Source organism: Amblyomma americanum, chromosome 7, assembly GCF_052857255.1.
Source record: "Amblyomma americanum isolate KBUSLIRL-KWMA chromosome 7, ASM5285725v1, whole genome shotgun sequence".
Classification (NCBI taxonomy): domain Eukaryota; kingdom Metazoa; phylum Arthropoda; class Arachnida; order Ixodida; family Ixodidae; genus Amblyomma; species Amblyomma americanum.
In genome coordinates this window covers 62,175,125-62,188,461 of record NC_135503.1, presented here as the reverse complement: position 1 = coordinate 62,188,461, position 13,337 = coordinate 62,175,125, and the positions used below count along the sequence as shown (strand labels likewise).

The window sequence follows — 13,337 nt, the reverse complement described above, 5'->3', positions numbered from 1 at the left end:
TCAGATATGAAGTGCTTTTAGAAAGATGAAGCAGTTTGAGGGATTGGTATTCAAAAGATGAAGGGGGGGGGGGGGGGGCACACTAGAAATTAGTTTAACCATAGCAGATGCTCAGGCTTTGGGTAGTGCCTTTCTTTTGTCTGGTGCGCGCTCTATTGCTAAAAGCAGTGAATAATGCTTCCTCATTTCTTGTGCCGTCGACGAGGTGATCACGCAATGCCGGGCTTGGAGCCTTTTATTGCAGCACATTAGGCCCTTTCTGAGAGTTGCGTTGTCTGCTCTCTGATGTTAGTTCTGATATTCTGTTCTATATTTCATTTGCTGTTTAATTGTGGAACATAATGAATTAAGTCCAAGCCTTACACTTGTGAAACTAATTTGTGAAGGAAGAGTCATTCACGATCATTCTCACTGTGAGGTGTATGTGCCGATCTGGCATACTTTTTTTACCGCAATTGTTGCCCATGCGAAACCCAGAAAAAAACAAATGGCCGTGAATATCATTTGCAGAACAACAGGCATTCTCTCTGAATACCGATTTTTTCTGTCTGCGCTTGATTATGCAATAACCTTCCGTTGCTTTGGCTTTTTTACGTTTCACAGTCAACAAGCACCACTGCATCTACACTTACGAAATCTATAGGTACTAAAGTGGGTCCCTTGTGTGTTTCTCACCATGTTGTAACACGTTAACGCGGCATGTGCAAAAGCTGGAACATAATAACAATAATTAGTTTTTGGGGAAAGGAAATGGCGCAGTATCTGTCTCATATATCGTTGGACACCTTAACCGCGCCGTAAGGGAAGGGATAAAGGAGGGAGTGAAAGAAGAAAGGAAGAAAGAGGTGCCGTAGTGGAGGGCTCCGGAATAATTTCGACCACCTGGGGTCTTTAACGTGCACTGACATCGCACAGCACACGGGCGCCTTAGCGTTTTTCCTCCATAAAAACGCAGCCGCCGCGGTCGGGTTCGAAACCGGGTACTCCGGATCCGTAGTCGAGCGCCCTAACCACTGAGCCACCGCGGCGGGTAAAACAGATACATATTCCGGTTGCAGCGCCAATACTACAACAGCGACAGACGTCATCACGAGGAGCGTACAATACACACCATGAGGAGAGTACTATAGGCGTGTATGTCGCCATTCCCTTTCCCGCGCTAGCTTGGTCTCTAGTGCCGAGTCGCTGCACTGACAACCCTTGAGTTTCGCTCGAGGGGGATTGAGGTAATGCTACTGCACGTTCTTCTATTAATCCGCTATCGCGTTGAAGTCCCTTGTTCGAGGCTGCATTACTCGTCTACTAATTCACACTCAGCAACCAAATAAACTCACTGTCTCAGTCACTATGTTTATTAATAAAAAATTGTACTGATAATATGCATAACATCACATGTATCATTCAAGGAAAAATGAAAATGCAAGTCGAGTTAAAATGTCAGTAAATTTTGCAACGGCAATATGCCTGTAGTGGTGCATTAATACTAAACTGTCAAGAAACACAATCAAGCACTTGCTTTCTTTACTTCCTTCTCCTCTGCCCTGTTAGTATGCTCTCCTAATTTAGCTAGACATTTAGCATAGACCTATTAACGTACACTTATATCGCGTTACCTTACCATTCTGCACACTAGTAGTGGCATTGATGGGTCAAGTGGGACCACTGCGCGTGAATCGGTTCACCTCTAGCCAAGTACGTCTCTGCCTTTAATCGTTAAGAAAGCAACCTCCAGTAGATCAAGCCGACGCTTCATAAAGCCATTAAAACCATAAAGCTATTAGGCCGCATCGATTTAATAAAGCTGTCTGCCTACCAACATAGATCGTATCGACACTAATTTGAGCAAAACCGAAACATAATAATCTCCCTAATAATCGAAGCAAGGTTTTATTGAAATATATACAAGTAAGTGGTGGGTCTTTAGCTCTTCAGAATAAAAACTGCATTTGGCTCACCGCTACTTTTATTTTGTTTTTCGTATGCATTCATCACAAGAGGTCCCAAAAGAGTATTCTTTTCGGGACTTCTTTCTGTATAATATTGCCTAATTTTCTATGCAACCATCAGTGATAAGAAATTTCAACTTCAAGAATTACACTTGGCCGACAAGTGCTGCTCACCTTAAAAATGCTCTCCTGCTGCTGGTTGCTGAGAGAGGTAACTTGTACCACCATTGTTGGACTGCCGACACTGTTCAAATGGACGCCCTTCACCTCAATTGCAGGAGTCTCACTGCATGCAATGATTTATAGGTTTAGGCATTCGTTCGTTTCTTTATTGTTTTGGGGTGGAAGTGTGTATAAGAACGCGTCATTGTCTGGATTATCCTGTCTAGTATTAGCGAGAATGATGCCTGCAGTCTTTTATAAGCCGCCTCGTTCTCCTCAGTTACGAACAGTGGTTAACAGTGTAAGAGTTTGTTATTACCTTGGTCGCATCAATTAATATGCATTTCTGAGCTAGTGTCAATAAAGCAGAGTCCATGGCTCGAGCAACATTGGAAAGACTGAAATTTTAAGGTGCGGCAGAAAGTATGCGACAGAAATAATTAATTATCTAGGGAACTTAATGATTTCCAGATGGATCACAACCGAGGTATTTGTAGGCACTGCTGTCCCCAGCTGGCAGGGGAAAATTTTGCAGCAGATAAAAAAATAAAAACACGCTGTACATACAAATTCAGATTACAGGTATCTAATATGTGTTAGTATAAAGCACCGCAGAAATAGCCTAAAATCTAGAAAGCGGCCGTACTACAGAAACTACATGGGTGCATGTCGATCGGCTGATAGGTCAACACGTTGTATTGAACTCCTGATCTTAGAGGGATGCGTTCACTTATTTCTCAATGAAATACCCCCCAGACTAATGATACAACCCTAAAACCAGGAATTTAGCTTGTGTACCAATGCATTTGAGAACAAGTCTTCAGAAAAATTTTAAAAGGTAATTGGTAGGGAATAAAGCGTCCTTGGCCGCCAATATTTCACGGCGCATGTTACAGACCACGAATGCAAATGACATTCGGTTGTTACGTGCTTCTCTCAACGACAGTTACTTTCTTTGCTAAATTCAAATTTCCAACATTTTTTAACTCACTCAGTAATGTAGGTTTTTCGGCGCTGCTGAGCGCTAATTTTTATATACTGTGCCAGGCGTTTTGATTTTCCTTCATCTTGAAAATATGTTATGTATATATTAGCGACAGTATTGTAATGGGAATTTTCTTTTCAAAGAGAGATTGCAAAATCTTACTCTTCGCGCCGAATAGAGCCTTGTTACGTGTTTTAATCTGCGCAAATATTTACCCTATTTTGCTTTGAGACCTCACGAATCGGTAAGAGAAATATGCCTTGATCCTCTTGTTGCAGTGAGGACTTCTACAGTACGCAATCGGCAGCTAAGCCCGTAACAAAAAGTGCAGTTGTTAAGTAGCTGCCATGCTTGCTCACAAACCTGAAATTTGCCACCCTTGGAACAATGCCATCGATGACGGGGTCTGGCATATAGGTAAATTTGGGACCAACCCCCTTCAGTGATGAAGAGGCTACGGTGACTCCATCTATTTCCACCACCACTTCTATTTGCCGATGCACTTGATCCGCGGGTACGGCGATCGTTGAGCACTCCAGGGCTGTCTCATTGATCCTGCAGTAGCAGAGAAGTGAAGATGAAGGATGTTATACGAAGACGCCAAAAGTAGACTTTAACTACATTCTCTCTTTTTGCTTCCGCTCGAAGAAATACGCAAAGCCATTTGAATTTGTCACAAGAAATAATACATTACGTCTTTTAGAATTTTCTCGAAATTTTGGCTCTGGCCTCCAGACATGAACTGTAATTCCTCATGAAAATGATGCGTTCCAAAGCAGCGAGATTGATTTGTGATTGTGTTCTTACAGAGTGAGCTGTTTTATCGGTAGCTTCTTATTGGGGCCAAAATGCCATCGTCTTTCGGTGGCAGAGTACGAACGATGCCCCATCAATGAGACGAGACTGAAAGAGTTGTCCTGGTGCGCCCATGTTCACAGGCATTCATAGGTCGCTGTGTACACAAACGCAGATGTTTCCGGGGAAATGACGCCTTGACCCAACGCCGGTACGACTGGACTGCGCAGTGACAAGCTCTTGTCGACGAGTTCAGAGCAAGTGGGTGGACAAGCGAGTACCTTGACATAGAATAGCTGTTTATAGCCATCGAATAATAGAGCGAATATTAAACTGAGAAGGTGCGACAGATGAATGCAGATAACTGAGCAAAAATACCAATCCCTTCTTCTTGTCTAGGCATAATTCTGAATAGGACAAGCGCGAGAAAAAGCAGTTCGGTTCCCAAACTGTACAGTGGTTTAAATTTCTTGAGATTGAAGGAACTTGGAAGAAATTTTAGTCCATTCATTAAGCTGGGTGGTAATATTTCAGCAAGGCGCGTTTTGCGTAAACGCTCGTGATATCGTTTGACAGTGTCATTTAATTGAACTTTCAAGAAAAGACGCCTTCTTGTAAAGATACAGCGCCTACGGCGGCTTCATTTCGAAAGAAGGCAGAATCCAAACACGCCTCAGTGCTGCGCATTGTCTGGTTTGGTTTGGTTTGTAGGGGTTTAACGTCCCAAAGCAACTCAGGCTATGAGAGACGCCGTAGTGAAGGGCTTCGGAAATTTCGACCATCTGGGGTTCTTTCACGTGCACTGACATCGCACAGTACACGGGCCTGTAGAATTTCGCCTCCATCGAAACTCGACCGCCGCGACCGGGATCGAACCCGCGTCTTTCGGGCCGGCAGCCGAGCGCCATAACCACTCAGCCATTGCGGCGGCTCTGCGCATTGTCTGTGCATGTTGAAGAACCACATATGGCCCTTAGGGGAGAATTGGGGTTAAAAATCTTAAACGTTCGGTGTGGTGTCTCTTTTAAACCGCATGGTGCTCCGAAACGTTAAACTCCACATACCACACTATTTTTACTAGTTGCTAAACTACCATCACAAAAACAGCACAGGAAAAGGGCCAAGACAACCAGAAAATTAAGACACAAAAGACAAAAGTAAAGAGCTTGAACAAAACTTCTCAACATATCTTATCTTGCCTTGATTAAACGTCTTTGACAATTCTTCGCTAAAAGGCTCTGTGGCCTAAAATATCGGCTGCGACACTTCAATTCACCATGTCAAGTTGAATATAAATCATCCCATTCTGATCACCTACTTGTGTACTTTGCAAGGGTTGCCACCAACTGTCACGACTCGCTGCGATCCAACATCAAGATTGAGCCCTCGCAAGGTGATGTTCGTGCCTCCGGCTATTGGTCCGTATTCTGGAAGCACTTCCCAGATCTCTGCTACCTGAGAAGACCAAGAGGAAGTACATATGACGTGCACGGCTAGTTTATTTGAAAAATAATTTGCCAGCATGTCGCGAGCGTATGCATAAGAAAGCAACAGGGATAGCTAGGTCAACCAATATTACATTTTATAGATGCATACAGAAGTTAGGCTGTCCCGAAGCAATGACTCCTATAACAGTGGAGTAGGCGCAATCGAAACATAGAAGTTTATACTGATAATTAGTAGACATTAATATAGCTTTCAGACTTACGCAGTTTCAATAATATATACAAAGAGTAACTAGGAGCAGAGTCCTACCGCACTCCTTGCGGTGCCGCCTTACATAAAGAAGGATCTTATTGAAAGCAAAAAAAAAAATTCTGCTGCTAAAATATTGAGGTTTTCGATGACTTTAGAAACGCTGTGAGCTAAATTTATGGCCACAGGAAAAGGGACAGAAGACTTACTTCAGTACAGGTCTTCGAGAAGTAACATTTGTTTTAAAAAGTGTTACATTTATTTAATTTGTAAGCAATCTGGGCAGCGATCCCTGAGTCGTGATCGGTAATTTTTGCCGAACGCCGCAGTTTGAGCAGGAAGGAGCAAAAGGAAAGTAATCTGTACATAAGTGCACTTCGTTGTATAAAAGGAAGTGCGCTGGTAAGAGTTTACTCTATTTTTACTCTTATATATACGTATTTGTGTTCAGAGCGATGCGTCGAGGCCACTCTGCTTGATTGCTCCTGCGTTCTTTCTGCTGTGGTTTGTATGTCAGCTTACGCAACTTCGACTATATATATTCTAATCACAACTGTCACACAGCGTATCCCACAGGTCAGCTGGTGATAACCGAATGTTGGGTTTTTGATGTGGTGGGTTGGTTTAGCTCAGTAAAACCTTACTTCATTGCATCGGCCGTCAAGCGCGCGTCGTTTTGTTTAGAACATGAAGTGGCATAGGGAAGAATATTTCAAACTATGCACAGATTTGTGGTAGGAAGCAGTCTCAGTATTCTAACCATATCTTATGCCACTATTGTGGTAAAAGCGCATCAGCGATGGCACTTCCCCTGAACAACAGTGACTGCTAAAGCGCGCCGACGGCCTCGGCTTAACTTATGGTGTTCTTGACTCTCTACTCAGCCATGGAGGTTAAGTTGCGATAGCCCAGTGGTTATGATGCTCGACTGCTGACCCGAAAGGCGCGGGTTCGATCCCGCGGTCGCATTTCGATGGAGGCAAAATGCTAAGGGCCCGTGTACTGTGCGATGCCAGTGCACGTTAAAGAACCCCCAAATGGTCGAAATTATCCAGCGCCTCTCATAACCTAAGTCGCTTCGGGATGTTAAACGCCCTAAAGAGAGTAAACAAATAAGAATTCTTAAAGAAATAATTTGCTACTTTGGCTAATATCAACCACTTTAAAGGCTATTTTGTGGTTTTGGTGAGGCCTGACAAACGTATTCCTGCCCATGGTTACTTTTTTTTTTATTTTCCTTTAGTGGCTCGGGTGTATGCTCACTGCCTGGTTTAGACCAATGTTTTCTCTTCAACTTCAAATACATCTCTAGTCATCGTTCACCCTTTCTGTGATCCCGGAGTGTTCAACGTTTTATTTTTACTTTGTTTTCTTTACTTTGTTTTCTTTCTCTTTATTTTTATTCATAGCGGTGAACTTCGCGTGGTTTGTCCACAGGCATGAGCTGCAATATTTTATTTAGGTTAGTCAGGATAACATATGATCGGTAACCAACAGGCCCAATTCACAACATCAGTGCAGTTTAAACACTGTAATCCAGAAGCCGGGAGTTACTCAGGCGGTTCCCGAAAGGTATGATGCTTAGCGGTTCCTAATACAACCTATGAAACACATTTCTCGGATGAGTTTTGCTAAATCAACTGCGTTGCAGAAGCGGAGGAGCAAACTAAAACGGCGGATATTTATTACTTTTTTGCCTTCTAATTTTTATAAAGCTCGAAAATAACGATTGTTGTATTTCTCTAGTACAGTAGGAGATAGAGAGCTAGGTAAGCGAAACTAAATGAAAGTACTGTCAGAACCATACGGCTTGCTACTAGCTGCAGCGAGCATCTTCGCAAACTCTTCTGACTTCTACTTCAAGTGGATGCTTTGGAATAGAACAAGCACAGCTACAAGTGCTTGTTTTAAAACATTTTCTGTATACACGAACGCTCGTATCGAGTGAAATACACCTGCCTTATCGCTGTATGTCGCCGTATGATCTTTCCCAATCCAGGTGCGTCCTTTAGCTATTTATACCAGCCGCTATCGTACTGTTGTGCGGTGCTTCTGGCGAGTTGCATTCTGAATGTGTGACCCATGGTAGTTTGTTTTGTATTTTTTTGCACTGCGCGCATAGTGCTTGGTGACTTATTGGTTCTATAGGACCAATCCCGCATTTTCGCGCATCAATTCTCCTAACCTTGAATTCGAATCCTGAGGTAATCGTTAGAGTGTCGAGAACGTCGTAGCTTTTTTTGGCATCCCTGTTTGTATCGTTGACAGAAATAACGATGTCCACTTTTGAGGGTTGCGTGACAGGGAGAGTTCTGCACTTCACCCTGAAAAAGAGCAGCGCAAAAAAATTTCTGAATTTTTACACCAGAAGCAGGAAGATATTCTATAACACTTTGGAGACTTTCTGCGCACCCCAGAAAAGAATCAGTAGTAATATCTGCTTTTTTCTGAAATTTGTCGGAGCATTTATTTTTAAATTGCCAGCTTTAAGACTGCATAGTTTTTAAACAAACAAGTTCGAAATCATAACTTTATGTTTAAAAAGTTTACTTTTACGAGGGGCAAGCAAAGGGCAGAGATAATAAACTACATTTCGAAGGCTAGAAAACTGATGCATTCAAAAATATGTGCACCCACTTTTACCTCCGTCGCACCAATGGCACCACTATAACATTCCAAGAAAATGTTGTCAGTGTATCACGCATGTTTTTTTTTTTTTTCAAAAAGGAAATTGATTGCCAAATTTGGCCGAACACTACTGCCTGATCCTCTTCATTGTGCTTACTTCACACAGTCCGCTTTTCACCTTTTCCAGCAGCATAAAGAAGCGCTACGCGGATCCAAATTTCAGGACGACGAAAACGCCATTCGAACCATAGAGGTGTGGCTGTAGCAGAACTAAGGAAGAGGGTACAAAAAACCGCGCTTCACTGGTGGCGCAAAATCGCACAAGATGACGGGGATTACATGAAAAGCTATATAGGTCCGACAGATATAGGGCTATACTCTTTGTGAATTTCATATATTTTAAATAAACAATGTTGAGGAAAAGAAATGAAGGGCAATACGTTTAGACAGCCCTCGTAGTTTGTACAGGGTCAACTTTTCCCGAAAGTTCATTCTAAAGAATTCTGCGAACTTCATGTCCAGAGAACCATGTGAAGCATACCTCGTGCAACGGTGATACGTCTAACTGTGGCCAAGCTAATTCCGGCAGGAGTCGTGCTGTTTGTTTCTATTCCGTCTAAAGATGGTTCGGGAAGGATAAGGATAATTTTAGTTTTCATGCTCTTCTCACGTACGTCTGTTTAACTTCAACGTGCCTAATACTTGTGGAACGTTTAGTTCTGCGATAATGGTTTCATAGACATGCGCCAATGTCAGATAGCTTTTAATGATGATTACGCGCTCTTGTTGGAATTCTGTTTCTCTCAGCCTACTGCAGAAATGTCATAAGTGTGCACACTGTTTCCGCATCAGCCATGTTTTGTATGTATTTTCTACTGCCCGTGAATAAGGTTTAGTTTCGATTCGACGCTATATTATGTTATTGTGCATTGACCTTGTCTGTTGCGCATCGTGCCGTGAAGTGAAATACTGTAGTATTTAGTGCAATCCTATACGCATTGTGATTTTCATCGACAATGAAATTTTTGCACAGACCACTCCTGTTCTCAACTAACGCAATCTTATTTTAAGTGCAATACAGGGAGCTCCATGACGGCGACTTGCGCTCATGTCAGCGACAGTGTCAAGCCTTTTCACTATTTGCAGGTCTGAAATTATGATCACAAAACGACGTGCTCAAAAAACCCTCTAATCTTTCACAAGCCAAGTTGATTGCTGATTCAGCTTTTCTACTGCGTTCTTCATTTGATTTTTTTTTCAAGTCAAATATTTAACGTGCCCAAAACAACGAAAATAAATATGTATATATTTATGCAGGATAGCAGTAAATTAATTAAATATCGACATTGCTGTTCGATAATAGAACAAGTGCAGTAAATAAAACTGGTATTGTAAACGCACTTTTCTCTTTGCAGCGTTCATTACTTTTGCTTAGCCTTACTGCAGTGAAAAACCCCCACTGAAAATATTGCAGACTGAGCTTGTAGCTTCACACAAAAAAGAAAATCATAAAACCGCGTTTTGCCTTGCACGCACGTAACGTTTTGCTTTAAACTGTGGCTCGGCAAGATAGTTCAATATATGCAGAGAAGCACAAATCGTGGTTCTTCTTTCAGCATGCCTCCTGGACGTTAGAACCATGTTCGGCGAAACGCTCGAAGTGCAGACTGAGTCAATCTCTTTAGTGACTCGTATCGCGTGTATGCAGCACGCAAACGAGTGAATGCAAGTGCCTCACCACTCCCGGATGATGGCGATGCCACTTTTCGGGAGCTCCGACTTTAACCGGTAGTTTGTGCGATGCATGCCTGCTCAAGCAGGTCCTCAAAGCAACGATTTCGCCTATAGCGGACACGAGGAACAACATGCAAGTACAGTTCACACGAGCGCATCCACCACCGAATCTGGCTCGGACACCCTCTTTTTGCACCCAATGCTTTCAGAGAAACAGAATGGGAAACGAGATTAACTCTACGACGAGCTGACACACCCCATTGAATTGATACATGCGAAAATGTAGCAATTATTAGCGCCGGCGGCATGCACTTGACGAAATGGAAACGTATAAAACCTAACCTTGAGCCTAGCTGACGCCTCGTTGTCGTCTCCATGAGGACGGTGTCGCTACTGCAGCAAAACTACCTTGGGCACACATAATTTGGTCGGTTGCCTTGGATCTAACATTCCGGCACTTTCTGCTCTAAAACACAAGCTAGTCAAAAACAACCGAAGGAAAAGTGATGGCAGCGCCTTTCGCTGCTGTTGTCTTGCGGCCAATACCCACGCCGAATAGAAGTGTGATATCCGCACCTTTACCGAAGAGAAGCCGCGAACCTCTTGTACTATATGTCTGACCACTTACGGAGACTGGCTGCTCCCAACAGCACATAATAATTATGTACGCGTGTTACTTTGCTCTCTGTGAACCTCTTGGATTTCGTACAGGATGATCCGAAATAACATTTTTACGACAGTTGACGACGGCCCAACATACTTCTACCTAAGACGTTGCTGTCGTGGTGAAGCCTCACTCCTGTGAAAGTGCTATAAGAGCAATAATAAGAGATATCGATGAAAATCCTTCTGATTTGTATTCATAGCTCTCTCTTGGCTAGCAACGGCGTAACGCGAAGATGTGAATAAATCTAATGCGCATTTTTACTAACCTAGCTATTCTACGCTTAGTCATTGAAACATCATAATGGGCGCAAAGGGCGGGACGAAAACACATGGCTATGCATCTGTCCTTTTGTCGCGTTTTTCTAGGCATGCGTTCTTCTTACAGAATAATATTGCAGAAGCATTAGATACAAAATTATAGGCACTAAATGAATGCCTCAGGCTTCTGCAGCCTGCTGGAGTGAAAATATTTGAGTTCAAAACATGCGTACAGTGAGGACACCCAGTTGACGACTTGGCACGGTTGGCCGCCGACGGTGATCTCGATGCTGTTGGATGCTTCGCGCCACCAGTAGCCAAAGTTGTCGCCCAAAAAGGTGAGCATAGTGCCACCGGACGTAGGCCCACTCCTCGGGTACACCTGTTGGAAATAGTACTCACTGCTGAATTCACTGCTTAGAACAGGCCAACATCGCGTACATAATTTTCCTCAATTCCGCTCACTATGCCAAGCCAAAAGCAGCGCGCTCAATTTCGCTAAAAGCTACTCGTGAAACAGTGCATTGCATTTATTGAGCCCAATTAAAGACATATAACTTACTTATTCTATTTAGCCTACTTTTGCTAGGTGAATATCGTCAGCCGGTGAATCCGAGTCGGAACTAAAATCAGGTCTACTGGAAGAGCCAAGCCTTCTTCTGGGGTGCATTTTAAAATTTCCTGTATGAAAGTAACACAATATCGCAAGACGGAAACATAAAGCCATGTATTCTTTCTGTGTCGCGCAGTACGTACGCAAGCCTGCTCGCATCAAAGCATGCAGTACGGAGGCTTCGTCATCTCTGACCTGTGCGGGCATAAAAAATGGCCAACGGAAATGCTACTTTATTTCTTAAGTTTAGTGGAAAAAAAATTACCACTGCTTTGTCCCCAAAAAACGTGGACTATCTCATTCCAGCTGAGGTTGCAGTTCTTTCGTAGCTGCTCGCGACTGGTGCACGAAACAGCCTACAGAACGGAATACTCGAACGGAAGCAATATGGCATCCCTGTCGGATAGTTCTCCCTGAAAGATATCACAATTTCGTTTTAATTGACAGTTCTCACAAGCATTTCGACTTTCTCTTCAATCCGAGGTTTCTATCATTTGTTGCTTATTGCTCACGGCTAAAAACAAAACAAAATTGTTTGCTAGTGGCGGACTCTAAGGCGGGCTAAGCATTCGAAAAAAAAACATGGAATCTCAGAACTAACTGTCTTAAAGTATGGCACCACGACATCAAAACAGCTCTGAGTTTTTCGTGTGCCTTATGTTTTAACTTGATAGTTTTGGAGAACAATTTAATCAAAAAGCAACCGTTCTGCTTCGGTTACCGTTGCGAATGGGATGAATTAACACGGGTCGGCGCATTCAAATTCTTTGGAGTCACCTTCACGTCTAGCTTAAAATAGCACAGACAGGTTTACACAAGATGCCTTAAGGCACTCAGAAAATTACATTATTAAAACACACACAAAAAAAAACTGCACTGAAGCATGCAACTTTGTACAAAACACTCGTGTAGGCCACTCTTGAATACGCTTCTGTTGTCTGTTCCCCGATCAGGCTTGTCACATTGAAGAGCGGAAATCTATCCAGAATAAGGAAGGTAGATCTATACATCCTCAATGTTATCACACCTTCTTACCTTGGTCGCATGTCAAAGAATTACCGCTCCAGCCAGTGAAGTGTTGGTACCTGTGAGCACATTGTCATGTTGTACAAGATCGTCTACTCATGGACCCCGATTGCAGCCCCTATCACCATCTTTGATAATTCCTCGCGAAGGAAAGGACTCACTGACCCTGTGAACACTATGTATTTCGGTCTTTTTAAGACTTTCAATTTTTATTTTGAAATGATACGACCTTGACGGTTTTCTGCACAGATTGCCGCCTGAAGAGTTTGCCACGCCTTGCCATTTGAAGGTACTTCCTAACAGAGACTTTTAGCCTAGCGGACTTACGTTTCGGTCCGCTCATTCTCGCCAGTGGAGCGTCGCGTGAGAAAGTTTTAGCACTGCGTCTCGTTCTCTTGTTTCGGCTCAGTTGGAACGAAGCACTTTGCTACCCCACCTAGTAGTGAAAATTGCAGTTGCCATGAAATGAATATGTATCCCGTGTGCTTTGATTAAGCTACTAACTATATGTAGCTTTCTTTGTTTCACCAGAGTTTTTGATAATAGTGGTGCTGTTAAGTAAACAGTGCAGACTTCTCCCAAAAAATGCGTGGCACCGTGACAGCATAGTCGTGCCCAAGCCCCAAGTAATTTCTTTTATGAGTGTGTGTTATCTGAAAGCGTAGCTTGGCTGCGTGCCACTATCATTCGCATCGCGTACTGCCAAGTGAGCAATTAAGATGTGAAAAGCAAACTGGTGAGAAGCAACTAACGCAGCGTGATCCACTTCCCGGGCGCGGACGCAAAGGGCGGTAACATGTTAAGGACCTATCTCCGCTATGATAAAGCG

The 13,337-nt window shown here is 43.1% G+C and overlaps 1 protein-coding gene across 1 annotated transcript in view; it reads right to left on the bottom strand.

Moving 5' to 3' along the window:
• Positions 1 to 13,337, bottom strand: part of LOC144097732 (hepatocyte growth factor receptor-like) — a 77,265-nt gene that overhangs the window by 22,077 nt on the left and 41,851 nt on the right. Inside the window, exons 5-9 of the mRNA XM_077630371.1 lie at positions 11,103 to 11,251; positions 7,769 to 7,907; positions 5,207 to 5,343; positions 3,457 to 3,648; positions 2,121 to 2,232 (exon numbers count right to left, since the gene is read on the bottom strand). Of these exons, the coding sequence (XP_077486497.1) occupies positions 2,121 to 2,232; positions 3,457 to 3,648; positions 5,207 to 5,343; positions 7,769 to 7,907; positions 11,103 to 11,251 (729 nt within the window). The remainder of the gene's footprint in view (positions 1 to 2,120; positions 2,233 to 3,456; positions 3,649 to 5,206; positions 5,344 to 7,768; positions 7,908 to 11,102; positions 11,252 to 13,337) is intronic.